The 20,468-nt window shown below is 41.2% G+C and overlaps 1 protein-coding gene across 1 annotated transcript in view; it reads right to left on the bottom strand.

Moving 5' to 3' along the window:
* Positions 1 to 591: 591 nt before the first annotated feature.
* Positions 592 to 20,468, bottom strand: part of COL1A2 (collagen type I alpha 2 chain) — a gene marked incomplete at its 5' end in the record, with an annotated part of 46,170 nt that continues 26,293 nt past the window's right edge. Inside the window, 22 exons of the mRNA XM_054017639.1 lie at positions 592 to 1,007; positions 1,795 to 2,037; positions 2,917 to 3,107; positions 3,732 to 3,984; positions 4,930 to 5,037; positions 5,184 to 5,237; positions 5,936 to 6,043; positions 6,566 to 6,619; positions 6,790 to 6,897; positions 7,004 to 7,057; positions 9,070 to 9,177; positions 10,339 to 10,446; positions 12,070 to 12,231; positions 13,361 to 13,414; positions 13,526 to 13,579; positions 14,006 to 14,113; positions 14,219 to 14,272; positions 14,383 to 14,436; positions 15,110 to 15,163; positions 16,822 to 16,875; positions 18,655 to 18,762; positions 19,807 to 19,905. Of these exons, the coding sequence (XP_053873614.1) occupies positions 861 to 1,007; positions 1,795 to 2,037; positions 2,917 to 3,107; positions 3,732 to 3,984; positions 4,930 to 5,037; positions 5,184 to 5,237; positions 5,936 to 6,043; positions 6,566 to 6,619; positions 6,790 to 6,897; positions 7,004 to 7,057; positions 9,070 to 9,177; positions 10,339 to 10,446; positions 12,070 to 12,231; positions 13,361 to 13,414; positions 13,526 to 13,579; positions 14,006 to 14,113; positions 14,219 to 14,272; positions 14,383 to 14,436; positions 15,110 to 15,163; positions 16,822 to 16,875; positions 18,655 to 18,762; positions 19,807 to 19,905 (2,337 nt within the window). The remainder of the gene's footprint in view (positions 1,008 to 1,794; positions 2,038 to 2,916; positions 3,108 to 3,731; positions 3,985 to 4,929; positions 5,038 to 5,183; positions 5,238 to 5,935; positions 6,044 to 6,565; positions 6,620 to 6,789; positions 6,898 to 7,003; positions 7,058 to 9,069; positions 9,178 to 10,338; positions 10,447 to 12,069; positions 12,232 to 13,360; positions 13,415 to 13,525; positions 13,580 to 14,005; positions 14,114 to 14,218; positions 14,273 to 14,382; positions 14,437 to 15,109; positions 15,164 to 16,821; positions 16,876 to 18,654; positions 18,763 to 19,806; positions 19,906 to 20,468) is intronic.

Raw genomic sequence — 20,468 nt, forward strand, 5'->3', positions numbered from 1 at the left:
GCATATACTGGGTACAAATATCTATTGATGCACTTAAGCAAGGAACTTTACTCATTCAATGTTTTCTTTTGGAACACTGGACATGCTTTATTTCAATTTTTTCACAACTTATTTAAACATCTCACATATACAAAATAGGTACAATTTTTTTTGAGAAATGATGCTTTCTTTTTACCCATCGTAGAGGATGAATATGAGATTTAAAAGCATGAGCACCTGAATTTGGAGGAGAGGATGAAGATGGGGCAGGGGGAGAGAAATGATCCACATGCTTAATCTGGGGGTGAGATGGGACATTCTGACTAAAATTTTGAGACAGATTTCAAAGAAACAATACAACTTAATACAGAAAAGTGGTATTTCAAATGCTGCTAGCACCATCAAAGTTCAAGTATTGGAAAGATCCTCTATCATACTGAAATTAGCACCTTTGTATTACGAATGGGACTAAAAGCACCTCAGATCCTATGGAGAAGTACCTACTGTGGACGTGGATCACACTTGGCTTGAAGTGTATGAGGTAGTTTAAACCTTTGGAAGTTGTGGTTTTAAACTTCCTCTGTGGAAGATATTCAAAGGCCACAAGTGGTGCAAACTTTCATGATTTTTTATTTTGTTTTTTTACAAAGGCTGACATTTCCCAAAACAAGGTGTTAAAATCTTGAAAGACTTCTGAGTCCTTTTGGGGCTGTATTAAATTGCATTGCACAACGCTCCAATCAATCCTTCTCCTTCTCTTTTGCCCAGAGTTTAAGCAAGTAGATGAACAGAAGAAATGGAAGGAATCAGCTTTCAGTATAAAAAAAGAAATGGCAAAGAGAGATTTTTTTTTTTTTGGTTTTAAGTTAGTTTGAGTTCATTCATTTGAAACAGACTGGGCCAATGTCCAAACCGAATTCTTGGTCAGCGCCACCAATGTCCAAAGGTGCAATGTCAAGGATGGGCAAGCGAGATGGCTTATTCGTTCTGTATTCAATGATTGTTTTGCCCCATTCATTGGTCTTTCTCTGTAAGATAATAATAGTGATAGTTAGAAGAGTTATTGTGCTGTTTATGGTACCAACATTTCTTCCAGTGAATTTAATCTCTTCTGAAATCCGTTACAACTAATTTTGCTAGCACAGGTCATCAGTTAGATGCTGAACTACTGATCTTTCATATAAAGAAACATATTTATTTGAATCTTTTAACTGAATGTATCAGCTATCTGATCACCCAGAGTAGCAGATTCTGTGTTCTGTCTTTAATATAGTAATATATGCACTAGAGATCAAATCCTCAGAGAGAGGACACTGCCACAGTCATTGGTCATTGAGCACCAAGAACTGAATGCAGGGCTGAAGAACAGGATTCTCAGCTTCTGCCTGAAGCAGATAGTATGGAGATGCTTTCCAGTGGTAAATGGAGGAGTAGCAGGTGTAGGATTTTGGACTACTGGATATGCTGCATGTGTGGACTTTTACCACTTCTCCCGTTTGCACATCATTCCCTCTGTGCTCTTGGTTAGAATGCTGCATGCAGCTTTCTCTTTGGTATGTAGAGGAGTGAAATGCCTATAATGTGCTCTCCACCTTCCGGCTCCCCTGTACGGTGAAAGTGGGATATTTTGGTGTTTTGGCCTGTGCACACTTATTGAGAGGGCGATAGGATTCAACACTAGAGACTAACTATCTTTGACACAATATGAACTTTAATGACTAATGTCCTGCAGAAGAGATTGGTAATCTAGCTCTATATCAATATCCAACTCTACCACTACAGTAAACAGGAAACCATGCTTCCAGTAGTACTTACAGAGCAGCCATCCTCAAGAACACTGAAAGTGAACCTGCTGTTGCCTTCAGCTCGTAGTTCAACATCATTGGATCCCTGAAGTATAACAGCCTTCTTAAGGTTGCCAGTTTCCTCATCCATGTATGCAATGCTGTTCTTGCAGTGGTAGGTGATGTTCTGGGAGGCATGGTTGGCCAGCAGACGCATGAAGGCAAGTTGGGTGGCCATGTCCTTGGAGGTCACGCCTTCCTCGTTGTATTCAAACTAAAAACAGGAGGGAAGAACTCTAAATCAAATAGTTGTTGAACTGTAATGGGATATAATATGCTCACAGGATGTGTGTGCGTGTGTCTGAAGTGAACAGGGATGCTACAGGAATGTGAAAATCATGGAATTCAGGGGGTTGTGATCTTGAGCACTTTGTGATTTCACCACAAGACCAAAACTACTCAGTTAAAAAAATAACCTAATTAGATCTATGTAACTGAACAATCAGAATTATTTACAGTTGGGGGTTGTGTGTCTGTTTGTTTCCATTATATTACTGGAAATTACAAATGTAAACATCCACACGTTGGTGGGCATCTCTCTTCTTTTAATTATGGCAGTACGAAGAGTTATGATGGCATAACTTTAGGAGGAATCCACTGATGTGTTTCTATTGTAAAGGTCTTCCCAAGCATGTCCAATATAAGTCAGAGCAACATGTTAAAGATAAATTGACTGCAAATTATAAAGTTTGCAAAAATGTAAGAAAAGTCCTGCATGGATTTTTGATACATATTCCTATTCAGCGCCTGTATCCCCATACTGACTTGGAACATGCCTAATTTACCAATCCCAGGCTTCCTTTGAGCAGTGACTAGTAAACATGTTAAGTTGTGATAAACTGTGTTGTGATTCTATAATGTTCTCAAAGGGAAACTAGGATGATTCCAACAAACCCATTTTGCAATTGCGACCAAAACCAAACTTTGAATTCTGCTCTCCAAAGATGAAAGGCTAGTGCATTCCCTCCTGTCCCTCCACTAGGAGAGAGTTTTCATTATTCTGTGCTTTTGCAAAGGGTTACTGTGCAGGCAACTCTTTAGACAGCTCTGTAGGAAACAAATTCACTCGAGTTTGCACAGTTTGGCCACTCACCTGTGTACCACCATTGATAGTTTCGCCAAACCACACATGCTTCTTGTCCCTGGGGCTCTTGTTGACATACCAGTTCTTAGTGGGGATGATTTCTGGATTAGCATTGATGCAAGTCTCACCAGTGGAGAAGTCACAGTACACTCTGATGGCATCCATGATGCACCCCTGGTTGGGATCAATCCAGTAGAAACCTGTCATAAAAAAACAAAACAAAAAAAAACCTGGTCACTAATAATGCATTCAGCCTCATGCAGGCACTCAGCTATTATGGTAATGGACATGGCATAAATACCCAGAGGGATAACATAGATACTACAGTGGCAACCTGCAAACCGCTAGAAATCTGTATTTGAATATTGCTAATGTGTGCCACTGCATTACTTTTGAATGCTGAGCATACATCATTATCATATTGATTTTGTGGTGAGGATTACACCACAGTGAAAATGAAGGGAAACTCTTGAGGGTGAGCTTGTGTAATTGTGCTGACAGTAGAGGTAGGAGTTATTGTTTCATTGGTGATTTATTAGTTTAATAATATCTACTGCCTGTCCAGAATGTTAAGAGTTAAATTTACCCTCTGGCCAATGGCCAGCACAAGTACTATACACCACTTCAATACCACTAATTGGGCTTAAGAAGACTTAAAGTGTATATGCCTTGTGCTGGCTCTCAGCACAGGGGTAAATTTCACCCTTAAAGAATAAAACTGCTGACATCAGGCCATAGTCAATCAGGAAACCACACTGAAAGAATGCTACTAAGCTGAATACAACTAGCGAACCAGAGGAGGCATCCATCTAGCATTAACCTACCACTGGTCCATTCTGGGTGGCTGAGTCTTAAGTCACGACAGGTGCGGGCTGGGTTCTTCCTGGAGCCTTCTGGGGTCAGGAGCGTCTCAATTTGGTTGTTCAATGATTTCAGAGTGGCATCAACTTCATAGTCCTTAGGTCTGAGAGATGGCTGATCAGCTCGGTAGTATTCAGATTCATAGCCAATCTCATATCCATATCCACCACCATTGGGGCCAGGTGGGCCAGGGTGACCAGGTGGACCGGGTGGACCCTAAAGAGGTTCAATGTCAGAAGACAAAGACTATCTCATTATATAGGTCTGGCCACTGCATTGATATGCACACTACACCCAATTACTTACTTGCATGAATAGCCCTACTCTAAGGCACAGGATCTCAGCTCTAGTCTCAAATAGCTGGTAGGGAGCTGCTTTGTGATGGGTATTGCTGGGTAAAAGGGTAACAGATGCAAGATTTAGGGCCATTGCATCTTCTTTGTGTATGTACTCACTGGCTACAAGCAGTAAGCACTCATCAACTTGAATAAGGACTCTGCAATTAGGTCTAAGGTTGGTATTCTTGTATAAAGAGAGAGAACTTAAATGAACAGCTGGTTCAGTCTTCTCATCTTAGGCCCATATTTAATTTACATGAGTATTTACTTTAAATGTTTGAATGGCACATCAGAAATGTTAGGGCCAGGATCAGTCATATAGTCAGACTATGGAATAGGAATAATAATAATAATCATAATATCACTTTTAATGTATACAGTGCTCTTAATCTGAGGGTTTCAAAGTGCTTTCCAAATTAAGACCAATATAGTTATCCCTATATTACAGCTGGGGAAACCGAGGCACAAAAAGATTAAGTGACTTGCCCAAAGTCACAAAACATGTCAATGGCAGAACCAAGACTAGGACTCAGCTCTCTGGAATCCTAGTTCTGTGCTTTCATCCGTATGCCCCCATAAGTAGCTGTACTGTAGCTGTCTTTAATGCTATCCTGCAACAAATCTTAATTTTGTAGGGAAACATGTTAGAATGTGAAATAAAAAGTCTGCTCCTGTTTGAGAAAAAAGTAACGTAGAAATCGCTTCCATTTCCTCTTCTTAACTCCCACTGCCCCCCCCCCCCAACCACTGGGGCTATTAAGTGATGGTTTCAGCTTGTGCCCTTAATTTATCACCAAAAAAAAAAAAAAAAAATCAAACTTACACTAGGACCTTGGCTACCCTGAGAACCACGCACACCAGCAGGTCCAATAGGACCAGGATGTCCATTGCGACCATCTTTACCATGAGGACCAGTAGGACCAGCAGGACCCTACAACAGAACAACAACTTCTTAATGAACGTAAACAATACAAGAGAAATAGGACTATATTTTTCACAAGTCAGAGGCATTGGAAAGGGTTTCTTGCCCTTTCCACATTCCAAATGAATAGAGAGTATTCACTTAAATTCCCATACCCTTGGACCAGCAGGGCCAGTGGAACCAGGAGCACCTTGATCTCCGTGGTGGCCCTATTGGAAAAAAGAAAAATCACACCAGAATTAAAAACATTGATACACAGTTATATTAATATGATACTGGTCAGCCATGCCCCAAGGCTTGGAGCTCTGAGAATGGGAAGCTGGTGTTGACCCTGCCTCCTTGGTGAAGTACAGTCAGAGTTAAAGTAGCTGTTCTTGGGGGCATGGGGAGGGAAAGGCACCATACAATCAACTGGAACCTAAGGAAGATGTTTTAAGACAATAACATTCCTCTATATAAATAAAAGAGGTTTTTATTTAAAGGTCAAAATTTTTAAAAAGAATGTCACATTTTTAAAGAGAATACAATCTATACGAGGATCTTGCATTTTTCTGTAATAAGGTATTACAACATTATAACAGAAATGGGAAAATATTGTATTATAATAAATGAATATGGTTTTAAATATCATGGCCACATTTCAAAACCAATCTCTAAAATTGTGTCTCGATGTTTCAAGTGGGCCGTATGACATTCATACGAATAGTTTTAGAAGCCTTTTAAAAAATTGATATTTTATGTGGATGGCAACAAACACTAAACTATCTAGGCATATTTCACAGCCTTTGAAAGATTTGCGGGGTGGTGTCAGCCTACAGAGTTGCACATACGAATCTTTATACATTGTGGTAATGTTATTTATTTCCGTTGTGCTCCCCATTCTAAATTATTACAAATGTTTACTCACAGCAAGACCGGGCAGACCCTGCAATCCATTGTGTCCCTTAAAACCAGGCATGCCTCTAGGTCCTTTATCACCTGGTACACCTTTCTCACCACGTGGGCCTTGTGGGCCCTGGAGAAGAAAAACACATCAAAAGAAAAAAAAAGAAACATAAAATGAAATGTTTTGAAAGCTTTTCTAGACATAGTTAGCCTCCTTCCTTGGAGGTTTTTAAGGCCCGGCTTGACAAAGCCCTGGCTGGGATGATTTAGCTGGGAATTGGTCCTGCTTTGAGCAGGGGGTTGGACTAGATGACCTCTTGAGGTCCCTTCCAACTCTGATATTCTATGATTCTATGATTCTATGAACATGAAAATGAATCATGAGTAGTCTACAGTATGTCATATTCTCGTTGTGAAACTTGCACACAGATTCTGCTAACACATGGCATCTGCTCAAGGGAGTGTGGATCAGTCCCAGGGGAGGGAGATACAGATCTAGATTTGAACAATTCTAGGTATATAAATATTTTCAAATCCTAATACTCCTCTCAGGACTCTATCGCCAAAGATTGGTCCTTAATGAGCAATGAAACATACATTTTCATTTCTTACTTAAACATTTTTGCTGAGAGATTAAAAAAAAATTACATACAGCAAGACCTCTTGCACCAGCAGGACCAACAGGACCAGTAACACCAACGGGACCCTGAAACACGCACATAAAATACATGTAAGCTATAACATCATATTAATGGAAAAGCTCAGTGCCCTGTGTATCTACAAGGACATGTGAGCAGTAAGTGTTCCATGGTTAAGATCTGTTTTATGGACTAGCAATTGTTTTAAGTAATATGAGAAATTAAGGTCTTATCTTACAGGTTCACCACGATTTCCAGGCTTTCCAGAAGGACCAACTGAACCATGAGGACCAGGAGCACCAGCAGCACCAGCAGGACCATTGCTGCCAGGATAACCACGCTCACCCTAAAGACAAGGGAAGGTGAGAGGAAGCAGACAGTGTATCAATACTGGCTTCTTATAAGGATCGACACATATCTTTCACAAGTATGAAAAAAAGGAGAAAGCTTACCTTGAAACCAGGAGCGCCATCACGGCCTGGAGGACCATCATTACCGGGATTGCCCTGTTAAAACAGCATAAGAAACCAGTCACCCTAATATCAACAGAGAGCTGTGCATCCCATTGCAGTTCCTTGTGAATATGAAACTTATCAGACATTTTAAAAAAAAAAAAAAGACAGCACAAATCTTGACAAACAAAAACAACCAATCAACCAACCAAAGCCAAACTTCACATATTATATTTGCTACCTACTTTCTGGATGGATACTGACAGGTTGTACAATTTTATGTGCTGTATAAAGGCCATCCTCAAACATTTCAAATCTGTTCAAGTCGTATAAAAGACAGGAGGGAATTCAAATATTTTAGAAGGCAGGGGCCAGATTCAGTAGAAGAAGAAAATTGTTTTTCACCTCCATCCTTTAAAATGATCTTTATATCAATACAGCAGTAGCCTTCACTTAACAGGCATCCTAGCAAAGGGCACTCTGCTTACTTGAAAAAAGTGCCAGTGGTGGGGGTGGCAAGGGAGTGGTGAAATCAGTGTAATGCATTACACAGACTTCAAACAGTAGATTCATGGCCCAATTACTCTATTTGTGGTACTTCATTAGTGCCAACTCATGTTAGAAAGCATACATTTCTTCCTCTGTGACCATTTGGTTGATTTCAGCTGCTTCCCTGATGTTATGGACGTTTAACTAGTGTTCTCTTGATGTGAACATCACAGAGCATGGAATTGTTTTAAGAAATTCATGAAATAAAGTGAATGTTCTCTGATCATACTGTGATCCTGTGAGCATGTAATAATCTGAGGCATCGCTTAAACTTATCAATTAAGTTTAACCAATGTGTACCAATCGAGGGGATTATTCTACAGTTATAGGGGGAAGAATAACTTATTTATACTTTATTTTTACTCCCCAGAGGATTAGATTATGCATGGCTGCTGTATGGCTGGGCAAGATGCCTTCCTCACAGCATGGTTGGGCAAAGGGTTTCCTCTCTCAAGTATTCATTTCCCCACCAGGGAAGGGGAAGAGGGCAGAGAGGAGGTGGAACAATAGCCCTCCCTTCCAGCTTGCAGAGCAAGGCCAGTACATCAGGGGGAGCAGATGGCTCCCCCCGCACTCTCTCTAGTGCACAAGAAGCAGCTTCAGCACTGATTGTGCCTCTCTGGTGCTCCTCCTGGACAGATGGCTTCATGTTATCCACTGCATAGAAGTGTGGCTTAAAAGCCATAATCTGCTCCTTAATGTTTTTAGACTGCATATGTCTTTTCAGATTTTGAAACCCTTACCTTTTCTGGGCTCTTTCCTGTCAATTCAAGCACACAGGGAGATATTATGCAGTTAACTCCCATTGTTTCTCTGGTAGTGCTTAAAATATGCTAGGTGTTGTGCAATCATTAACAGCTTACATTCTGAAGGCTCGAGGTATGTGCTTAATTTCTGTCCCTTAACATTGGCTTTGAATTCAAAGGTAAGACTTTGTTTTTAGGATTATGTGTATTGCATTCCTCATTCAATGTTATTTTTACATTTCACTAACTCACTACAAGAGATACAAACGCTGCAGAGGTGAATTATGTCTAAATGATGTTTGGCTTTGAGTACTTTAAAAATTATGGGATAACCAGCCTCCCAGATAAATTCTTCCTTCTAGCCCAGTCCTCTACCCACAGGATAGATTATCTTTCTCAGCTCCTCTAATGGACTCTTATCTTCCTCCCACTCCTGAGTCCTTGATTTGACTTATATTGCCATAGTGCCCAGAAGCCCCAATCACGTTTGAGGCCCTATTTTGACACCATTCCTGTCCGGAAGAGCTTGCAGCATAGGAAGTGAGGGAAGCTGACTGCCTTCCCACTGTGACTTGGACGCACTGCTCCATCTAGGACCCCACTGATGTGGGGCCTGGATTCCCAAGGATCCTGCTTTAATATTCCCCTAAAACTCTGTAGGATGTAATTTTGCTAGCAGAACTTTCTCCAGCAATATCCTGTTTTTTCACATATGTTTCCCATTATTCTCAACTACCTCCCTTCCCCAAAACGATATAAAATGTAGCTTACATCACGGCCAGCTTCACCAGGGGAACCGTTTATACCAGGAGCACCCGAGGGTCCAGAGGGACCACGTGAACCGGGAGGACCGGCAATACCAGCAGGTCCTGTCTCACCCTAGCAAGGGAAAAAGAGTAGGACATCTTATTGCATTTCACATACTGGCTTTATCGAGAGACACTTTTCTGAATATTTATTTCTGCCCATGAACTGCACCCATAGAAGAAATCTCTTTAAGGAGTTCCAGAAGTAAAACAGAATTTGGAGAAACTAACATATGCATCTGATTACAAAAAAGCCATCTTCTTTACTTCGTGCTTTGTGCCTTCTCCCTTCCCCAGCCAATGTGGGAAACAAAAGCTTTATAGTGAAAGATTAATATTACACATCCTGGAACAGGTTTTCAAAAGGGGAAGTGCTGAGGGTTAGCTATAAATGCATGCCTAATCGATGTCCTCATTTCCAGATGCAAATAAGGTGGTTACAGTTGAAAATGGCTGTTGAAATGCCCAACAGGACACGCACAATATCCGTGTGTGTGTGTGAGTGTGTGTGTGTGTGAGTGTGTGTGTGATTGTGGTAATTTGACATGCGAGATAGACACAAAGTTGCGACTGGATTTTTGCATGCGGTCCTAGACTGCTGCCATTTGGAAAATCTTGGCATATGCTTGAAAACCTGTCTCTCCCCAAAACAGAAGCTGGTCCAATAAAAGGTATTACCTCACCCACCTTGTCTCTCTAAGATCTCGATGAAGGCAAATTTTTGACATGAGCATCTGTGTGTCATCTAAAGAACATTTTAATTCATAAGGGTATAACTGACTTGATTTAGCCCATGGGATACAAAGTAAAAGAGAACCTCATTAATGGACATTAATGACAGAGAGATCCATTACCAATTACTGTGCATTGCAATTAGTGGGAAAGTAAACACACAAAATTAAAAAGAACAGGGGATAAGGCATACCAAAATGTAAGAAGGGATTTTTTTTGGGGTGCAAAGTAAGGGATGGGATGTACAGATTAGCATATTAGTCAGAATTAGTGAGGTTCTACTATACTTTAAATCCCAAATCTCAGAAGAAGTCTTACTGTGTCTTTGAAGCAAGCATTAAATATAGTGAGCCACTCTTTGATCTCACACCAATTTTAAATTGTTCTGACTCCACTGATCAGAATCTGGTTCTATATATCCTAGACTAAATGTTAAAGAAAATGTCAATTTTATCTCTGAAGTTGGCTGATAAAAGTAATATAACGGATGTCATGGACTCACATTTCCTCCAGAAATGCCAGGAAGACCACGTTCTCCCCGAGAGCCAGGCAGACCAAGGATACCAGGAGCACCAAGAAAACCCTGAGGTCCTGAGGTACCAGGAGGACCCTGAGGAAGGAGGAAGAGAACATTGAATGTTATGGTCCTCGTGAATAGAAAAAGGAGCTTTGCAGTGGCATTGCAAATCTGAATGGATTTTTTTACCAACACTAAATTTTTGCAATTTGATTTGATACCATAATTGCACCAAGTGCTTTCAGAGGAATCTCACTACATAGTTTTCAGCAATAATTCCTGTATAAGAGATGTTAGACATTCTGTATTTTGCATTACATTTCAAAGTTAAAGTCTCTAATAAATATAGTTGCTCAAAACTCTTCCAACAAAAATATTTTCCAATGAAAAGTTTTGTTGGTGAAAAATTTGTTTTTCTCCATGTTCTGCTGAGCCCTTGTAATATCCCATGCCTTTGGCATGCCACAGAGGGAGGGCTGTGCATAAAGAATGTGGTATTTTTCAGTACAGTGATAGGATAAAACTATTTAATGAGATGCTATAGTACAAAAACTGATCCTCTAATCTTTGGAAGGATTTAAAGATACCAATGTGAACATACACTCTGCTGTTGAGGGTCCTTTGCTGTACTCTTCTATTTTGCTGAAATTGTGAAGGGGTGAGCTAGTTTGGTCCAAGAATAGCCAGCTAGGGTCCATATTCATTTATGCCTATGCAATGTGAGTGTAAAATGTTATTAAGTCAGGTGCAAATGACTATGCTGGGTGTAAAGTAGTGGGGAATCAGGCCTATTCACTCCATTATCCAATATTTCCAATACAGAATTAGATTTTCTTGTTCAGAAATGTTCTACAAAGATTTACACTGGATATTAGAGGGAAATTTTTAAGTGTGATGCATAAAGATTTAACTACACAGCTTTCATTAGCATTATTGCCAGTTGCATGCACAAATCATATGTGTGGCACAACAGAATTAACTGTTTGCTGTAAATAAAATAAATCATGGAAAGAATAACTGATAGAGAAGTAGACAGTGATAACCCAAGGTAGCCTATACTCTAGGACCTCAAAATATCATTTTGGCCTTAGCAGGGCTAGTAATTCTGAGAGTGCAAATTGAAGAGCGCTGATCAATTTTGTTGTTGTTGTACAATTTTAAACCTACAGTTTAGATCACTTAGACCTCCATCCACTAATTAGGGATTCTGATGCATAAGTGACCTGAAATTGTCTAAAACGTACAATTACAAATTCCTTCCTTAGCATCATATTTGGTCTTTTATTGTGTGGAAAAGCAGCATGCTTGCCCCACAGTTTAATGGCAGAAAGCCAAATTCTGCCACCCTTACTCAGACCGAATAGTATGTTCCCTGCAAATAGCCCCACTGCTCTCAGAAGGGTGTTCTCAGACTAATATGCTACTCAGCAGGAGTAAAGGCAGCAGAAGCTGACCCAGAGAGCTTACAACACACTTTGCCCTTCACAGCCCCAATTCAACTAAGCACTTAAGCATATACTTCACTTCAAGCATGTGCTTAAGTCTCATTGACTTCAGTGGGATTTAGGGACATACTCAGAGGGAAGCATGAGTTTACATACTTTGCCAGATGGGGCTAAAAGAGAAAACTGCCGAAGCACAAGACCTGTACTGGAATTTGTAATATTTACATTAAAAGCAACATTTAGGAATGAGAAGAGATGTTGTATCACTTACAACTGCACCAGGCTCTCCAGATGGACCTTTCTCACCAGCGAAACCAGCTGGGCCAACGATACCTTGTTCACCAGGACGACCAACTGGACCAGTATCACCACGTGGGCCTCTAGGACCATCTTTGCCAGATTGGCCAGGAGGACCAGGGGGACCAGTGATACCCTAGGATTAGATATAAGCATTAGTTCACTATCCTGCAGAGACAGAGATTATTTATCATTTCTCAATGAAAAAAAAAAAAAGGCACTCAGCAACAGTTTATTAGAGATTTAGGGCCAGATCCTCAAAGGTATTTAGTGGGGTCTAACTTCCATTAGAAAGTTAGAAGTTCCAACCTCTCCCTCCCTTACTTACCATGTATATCTGAAATCAATGGAACTACCCAAGGAGCAGTGTGAATAAGAGTGGTACAATTTGGCCCAGAATAAACTATAGTTTTGGTTCTGTGCCTACTGGCTGTAATTATTAACATTATTGTAATCAATTTTATAATAGGGTATTTTCTTCTTCCAGTCTGGCTGGACCCTTTATAGCAGCTTTTAGCTCTGTCAGACATGCGGTGATATCCAACATAATTAAATACAGGAATGTCAGACAAGGAAAAAAAAGGTCTTTTTCAAATGAATGGAAGCACCTTCATGATGAATGTGCCAGCCTTTGCATGTGTCATTAGATTACATACTGGATTTTAAAGAAATTTTTTTTCCACCCAAAGCTTAAGGGTCCACATTTTCAAAAGGAACTAGTGATTTTGGGTCCCTTCATTTTGGGTGCTCAATTTAGGGCACTTTAAAGAGGGCAGAATTTCAGTTTTGAAAATGTGGGTAAAAAGTGACTTTCTGCCACTCTTTCCCAAGCTGAGGACTGCCTTACCCTAGGAACATTCTCACTGAAGTTAATGGAACTGCTCCCAGAGTAAGTTACTACTCAGTGTGAAGACAGGTGGCAGAAACTAGCACAAAAGACACAATTTACAAAGGTATTTAGGCACCTCGAAATGCAGACAGATGCCTAGTGGGATTTTCAAAAGTGCCTAGGCACCTAACTCCCAATGGGGGAGGTTTTGAAATTCCCACTAGGCACCCATCTGCAACTGTATGAACCTGAGCACGTTTAAACACCTGGTGCTAAGTAATTAAGGGCCTGTCTCTGATCTTAGTTACACCTGTGTAATTCAGGATTAACTCCTCTCACGTCAATGATTTATATAGATGGAACTGAGATTGGGATTTGTCCATAATGTGGTTCAGCCTGTCTGTCATCTGACAAACTACTTTCACCAATTACTTACCGCAGGGCCGGGAGGACCAGTTCTGCCAGCTGCTCCAGGGAAACCAGTGATGCCCTACAAATAAAAATCAAGGGGAAGGTGAGGGCTGAATCATTGGAAGGTGAATCATTGAACGATGATTCAAAGTCAAGAGAAAATGGATGTGTAAGAAGCTTAAAGACTTACAGGAGGACCAGCGTCACCGCGACCACCAGCGGGACCTGCAGCACCAACGGGACCCTACATGCGAGGAGGAGAAAGGGAAAACGATGAATAAAAACCTTTATCACAACTATTAAAATTTGTTAACAAGAAACTTGACTGAAGGTGTATTGATGATCTCAGGTCTTCTTAGTAACCTGGACACATTTATGGTTTTGCTTTTAACTCGAAGTTTCAGTGTTTTGAATCAAGATCAGAGTCATTGGAGGCAAGGGAATTCATTTGAGTTTCCCAAATAAACTGATGACAAAGTTCTCACAAACTCTTGCAAACCAAAATCACCACCTTTCTCACAGCTTAAAACTTTAGTTTTGAAACTGTGAAACTTGGAGAGAAACAAACAAAACAAAACTGTTTAAAGTTCAAAGCCTACTTGCCAGCTGTACTGGCTGCATAGTTTAATCAAGGGTCAGTGTATTTTAATAGTAAATTCAGTTTACTTACTGCTGGTCCACTATTGCCAGCTGGGCCAATAGCACCCTGTGGACCAAGTTCACCCTTAGGTCCTTTCTGACCCCGCTCGCCTTTAGCACCAGTTTGGCCAGCGGCGCCCTAAAAACACAGAGAGGAATAAAAAAATGTTTAAAATATATTTTAAAGGAACACAACAACAGAATGTTGCAGCGTTTGACAGTGAATCATACACTTGGTACTTACCGGAGGTCCAGCAAATCCGTTAGGGCCAGCAGGACCACTCTCACCACGTTCACCCTAGAGTGAGATAAGAAATACCCAGGAATAAAGCTGTCAGCACTCAAGAGTAGTTGTTTTCTGAATGTATCATTTTTGCATCTGGAAATGTTCTCTAAGTTGCTACTTACAGGAGCACCACGAGCACCAGCAGGGCCAGCAGAGCCAGCAGGACCAGATTCACCCTAAAATATACCAAAGAACATTTTCACTATGATGTGCCATTGGCAATCACACTGCCTACAGTCAGAATGGGGATGTACTCTAGATAATATGGCCTTCTCTTTGATTAATGGGGGAATTATGTACTCATCTCCCCTATGCCTGCAGGTGAGAAGAGATCACCATATTACTCTTCATCAGAAATACTCCAGTTTTCACCTATTTAATGTTACTGAGTTGCATTTTTCGCATGTTTTTTGGACATTTCCTGACATTATCACCCAGGATTAAATGCCGGTGTATTTCAAAACAATGATGAGCTGATATGTGTTCCTCCATCACCCCTGCCTTCTCCCCTCCCCACCCCACCAGAATGCTAAGTGTGCAATCAGAAAGGCAGGGCCCAATCCAGAACCTTCTTTATGTTTGGGCCCACTATACTCCTACAACTCTTCCTACCCCGACCCGTTTGCCTAGGACAGAGCAGTGCTGTGGCAATCCTTCTTCACTTGCCAAGGAGGTTGGTAGCCCTCCCAATATGGGCAGTATATGAAAGATTTAGAACGTCTATTTACAACGCTAGCTAGAATGGAATTTCTTTTTATTCTAAACAGAGACTGATTATGTTTTCCCCTTCAGCCTTTAAATGTTCATGCAAAAGTTACATTGGTAACAAAAAAGCAAACAGAGACATACCCGATCACCAGGGCCACCAGCGGGGCCAGGGGATCCAACAGCACCAGGAATACCCTAAAGAGAAAGACAGAAACATGGCATGATTTCTGGTTACAGACATTCCCTCAAGCAAGAGTGGCCATTCTCTCTGCTCCACTGCCTTTCCTTTCTGTTCTTCCTTCTGGAGACAGCAGTGTGACAATGTTATTTTATTAGCTTGAATTTATATGATGCAAAATTGGGAGGAAAAAATGTTTCATTACTCCCTTCCTCCCAGAGTACAAGTTCCCAGGTGGACTGTGAGCATCCCAAAGCCTCTTTGAGCATTCGCATTAAAATGAGCGCCTTCTTTAAAAAACTAATGTGCCTTTGCGGTACAAGAGATCTTCAATTAGAACAAATGAAAAACGAGCTCACTGTTACCTCACTGTTTCTGCCATTGATCTACACTCATAACTCTCACTGACTTTTGTTGGAGTCCACACACTGAACAATTGCAGGGCTGGCCCCTTAATTTGTATACCCCTTTTCCACTTCATCTAATGTATAAAGGATATATAGGGTCTGATCCTGGAACCTTACTTGATTAGACCCATTGACTTCAATGAAAGACTTACTTGGCTCACATGAGTTTTACTCCTGTGATTCATGGGTTTGCAGTTTCGGGCCCATATAGTGTGAATATTTGTAACTAAAGGGTAATATCACATTGCATAACTGTCTGAGTAAAGCAAGGCCCTATACTCAGCTCGACGGCATTTGTCTGTATGCAACGGGATAACTCAAAAACACAGCATCCAATCAATTTTGAAAGTTTAGGGGGTGTTCTAGACATCAGTGGGCAGAACGCTATTGATTTTTGTGAAAAATCAGAAAAGCGGATGGTATCTGGTTAACAGAACCATCCGCTTCAGTCAGGTCTGTAATTGTCTATAGATCAATAAATAAATAAATTAAATAAACAACAACAACAAAATCAGTTGTTGGCAGCCATCAACACTTTCCAACACCGTCTCAGCCCTGTCCATCTTCCCAATACAGTTTAAACACCCTGAATGACTTATCACCAGGCAGAAAGAAAAGAAATACTAATGGTGCTGGTGACGGGGGAAGGGAGGAATGCGGGGCACACAGAGCCCAGGCATGGGGGAAAGGAGTGGTAGAATTGCAGGGAGTCTTGAAATAGAGGGGGATAGGAGAGTGGCACACAGGGAGCTTGTGGGAGGTTGGAATGGAGGGATGCAAGGAGTCCCTGGGGTATTCAAGGAGCTCAGCCTATGGAAGCAATGAAGTGTGAGATCCTCGAGTTCATTAATGCAAAACATTTAGTGTCTTGAGACATCTCTGGTTCCCTTCCACTAGAGAAAGCTGGGACTCCGGATTAATCCTTCTTAGTATTACTCAATAAAGTTATTATTTTGCTTTGCTGGTGTATTTTAAAGCTTTTCTTTAAAATATGGAGAGATGAAGTCTAAACACCATTTTGTAGTTGACCAGGGCCGGCTCCAGGTTTTCTGCCGCCCCTTTGTATTGGCTGCCCCAAGCACCTGCTTCCTTAGCTGGTGCCTGGAGCCGGCCCTGTTGTTGACTGTGCAAAAGACCTGAACAGATCTTAGACTCCAGGAAAGGCTTGAACATGCTCCTGTAAATCTTGTTCATTCCCCTTCAACAGAAGCATTTCTGAAGTGTCCGGAGCTAAATTCAGTGATAATAGAATGACTTGATATACTCACCCGAGAGCCATCTCTTCCTGTTGCCCCAGCTTCGCCTCTGGGGCCTGGTAAACCCTGGAAACAGGAAAAAACAAACAAACCCCACCACGTTATATTGTTAATGAAGGCCAGAGACAAAAAGAGATCTAAACTCTCTATTCTAACTGCATCATCATGGTGCCCATTCAATTCTTATTCATACATGGAGACATAATTCCTTCCTTCTTTAGGTGCAGTTATTGTATGTGTATCTTGAGTGCAGAAGGAAATCTTCATTTTGGGGCACATTCTCTTTTTAACATGCAGACTGAAATCTGACTCTCCTGAATGAGAGTTTAATAGCAAATGCATTGCTCAGTGTGCCATTGCTTGTGCTAAGCAGTGAGTTGTGGAGTGACGTTGCAGAGGAAGAGGAATGACATAGGGCCACCCCAAAAAGCACAAAAGAAAGGTTAAAAGAGAGTTGCAAGCTCAGTTCCCCTTCTCCCAACATGGAAATCCTGCTCCATAGCCATAGACCTTCCTCCCAGGTCACAGCGTGTTTGAATGGGATTAAGGATTCAGTTACAAATTACAATCTGTGAAAAAGTTGAGGGGCTTGCTACTGATCTCAATCTGGCTTGCACCAATGTGAGATCTGAATCAGGCTGCTCCCTCCCCGTTTTCCTTTGGACCATAAAAGCAGTATGTACAAATTCTCCTGGGAATCCGCATTATACTTTATGCTTAGAGCAGGAAAAATAATTGTTGAACACAATGGGAGCATATAAATGGTTACATAGTGAACGAGGGTCACAAGAAGGATAGTCATTGGCCATTTCTGTAGCCTCAAGGAATCAGAATACGATTCAGCCCTAATTGTTCTTCTCAAATATGTACTATTGCTTTGCATTGATCCACATGGCAGCTACCTAGATACTGTATCTTATAAAGAGTGTCAGGCAATTCCAGGCCTCATCCCTTTTTGACTGCATCTTTAGCTGAATGCCTTTTGATTCCTTTAGTCAAAACAAATGAAGCAATATTGCCAACCTCAGGCTTAGAGGTCATTCACTAGATTTCATACTCTCACACCCCGAGAAAGGCTTTGGTTGCTGAGATATTTCTCTGACTCTCCTTGGATACCTAGATTACTCAAACACTTAGGCACTTCACATTGAAAGTATCTGACAAAATGATACTAGATTTTGCAATTCATCATTGAGTTTTATACACAGTAGGAATATGAATGGGGTGAGTTGCTCAGGCAAACTGAAGGGCATTCCTAATTCCAAAATTAAAATCAGAGTTTCTTAATCCATTTCCCAAGAATAAAATTGTGAATGGATCAGCCAGATGAAGGAAAATACCGTGCCGTAAGTATGAAACTGCCAACGTGTATTCATTCTACATTTGCTATCTGTATGTCATAAATATTACAGGTCCTGTAACTAATGCTCAGCCCTCAACGAGTTGTAACAAAGTAGGCGGAGCCCTTTTTACATAGCTCCATTCTAACTGTAATTAGTACTCACTGAAGACAAGTTTAATATATCTCGCAGTAAACTCATGGGGCCCAGTCCTGAAAAGTGATAAGTGACCACTACTCCTACTGATTCCCAAGGGTAGTCAAGGGTGCCGGCATCAGAGAGGAGGCTTTCAGAACCTCACAAGATCATGACTTTGTTGAGAAAATAGCCCATTTACTCATGTGCTAGTGGTGGGTTTCTCTGAAATACAGTTTCACATAACTTTTCAGCTTTGGTGAAAGTTATATTCAGGTGACCTCTATGTTCAATTGTTTTAAAACAGTCCCCCCTTCTCCCCTGCAACCTGTGCACATGTGTTTCAGTTGCAATGAAACTGGTGACTTACCTTTTCACCTTTGCCTCCTGGGACACCAACAATACCTCTCTCGCCTGGGATTCCACCAGAGCCGGCTGGGCCTGGACCACCAGGGGCACCAGCATTGCCAGGTTCACCCTAGCAGTAACAAGGGAACATGTACGAAAGGAATGATTTGTTCTGTAAGGGTCTCAGCAAAATTATCTTAGCATTGAATTCCCCATCTTTCTTCTAATTTTTGAAAGGACTGACTCAATAAATCATTCTTATCTTCAAATAGTCCACCTCAAATTTTAGAAGATTTTTTTAAATTTATCCCTGTGGTAAATTGGTGCAACTTCATTGCTTTCAACAGAGTTCCCTGAAGGCAGTGGAGTAGTGCTTGTTCACTCCACGGCTGAATTTTGCTTCAGGTGAACAGCCTGATCTTCCAAAACAACAGTAATCTTCCATTTTGCCCAGGAACCTACCCCCCTCTCCTGTGTCACCCCAATTTTCTACTAGAGGAAAGGCCCAATCAGAACCATTTTCCTGACTCTTTAGAATCTGGAGGTCTTGACAGAATGGAGGTTGCATTCCAAACTCAACTCTGATGAGATTTTGCAAAGATAAGACAATGCCTGGCTTTCCTTGTTTCTCTGTGACTTTAGCCATGATCCCCAGTCACTAAATGATGCTCTTGCTTCCAGTTTTTGCAACTTGATCAGTGGGTCAAGTGAAACTTAAGCACCAGATTCACCCGGGCTTCAACCAGGCTTTTGTTTTTGTGGGGGCAGTTTGGTGTCAGCTCATCATTGGGTTCACACATTGCCACAGATATCAGTAATTAAGATATAGAAATGTAGGTGCTAATGTTTGCATTGATGAAAGTTTGGCACAAAGAGTCAGGCACAGTATAAATCCAGTTCAAAAGAGGCGAATGGAACACTTAGCTAACATAAATTGTATCAGTGATTCCTAGCTGGAATCCCACTCCCATCCTCTGTGAAGGGAAAATGTTCAGTGCATAACAAACTAGTACATACTAGGCCTCAATGGAGCTTTGCCATTTGACACCACCTGAGGATCTGGCCCATTGTCTCAGGGATATATGTAGGTAATTGTCATCAGCATCAAGTGGAGTTATGCACTTGATCATCAAGGTTTCAGTAGTCATAGCAGTAGCAGTTTGCAAAGGCTTACCTTGTTACCATCAGGGCCTGGGGGGCCAGTTGCACCACGGCTTCCCACGGGACCGACAGGACCAGCAGCGCCGCTTTCACCTGGAGCGCCACGTTCACCCTGAAAGAAACAGGTTGGTTTGAGTTGTCCTTTATAAACCAGAGCCATTAAAGGGTTGGTTGATTGCACCAAACTCTTTATTTGATGTGAAAAAAAATTACATTGGCATTCACATCGTGTAAAATATATTCCATGTACCCTTTCTAAAGGGCCTGGTTTTCCAAGACCTTGCACCTTGTGCAGTCACTTATACCTGTGCAAACTGGGTACAAAATGCAAACACACCAGAATGGCAGTTTTACACCCACTTTGTATAAAGTGGTATAAAAGACTTCACTAGGCACTAGAGAATCTGGTCCATAGTTTTTGACACATACCTACCAATATAAAACCCCAAAAGCTTTTAATTGAGAGAGATTGCCAGTTAAAATACAAATATTTTCTAAGCACCAAATTCTGCCTTTGGACAGGGTGCACACAACTTCTCTTAACAATATCCATGTGCACAATTGTGAACTGATGCCCCACAGGCATTTTGGGGTAGGATTAGGATTCTAATGGGGGTCCACCCATATGGAGCAGCTCTCAGGATTAGGGCCATCACAATTATCAAACAAGCATCT

Source organism: Malaclemys terrapin, chromosome 2 (genome assembly GCF_027887155.1).
Source record: "Malaclemys terrapin pileata isolate rMalTer1 chromosome 2, rMalTer1.hap1, whole genome shotgun sequence".
Lineage (NCBI taxonomy): Eukaryota > Metazoa > Chordata > Testudines > Emydidae > Malaclemys > Malaclemys terrapin.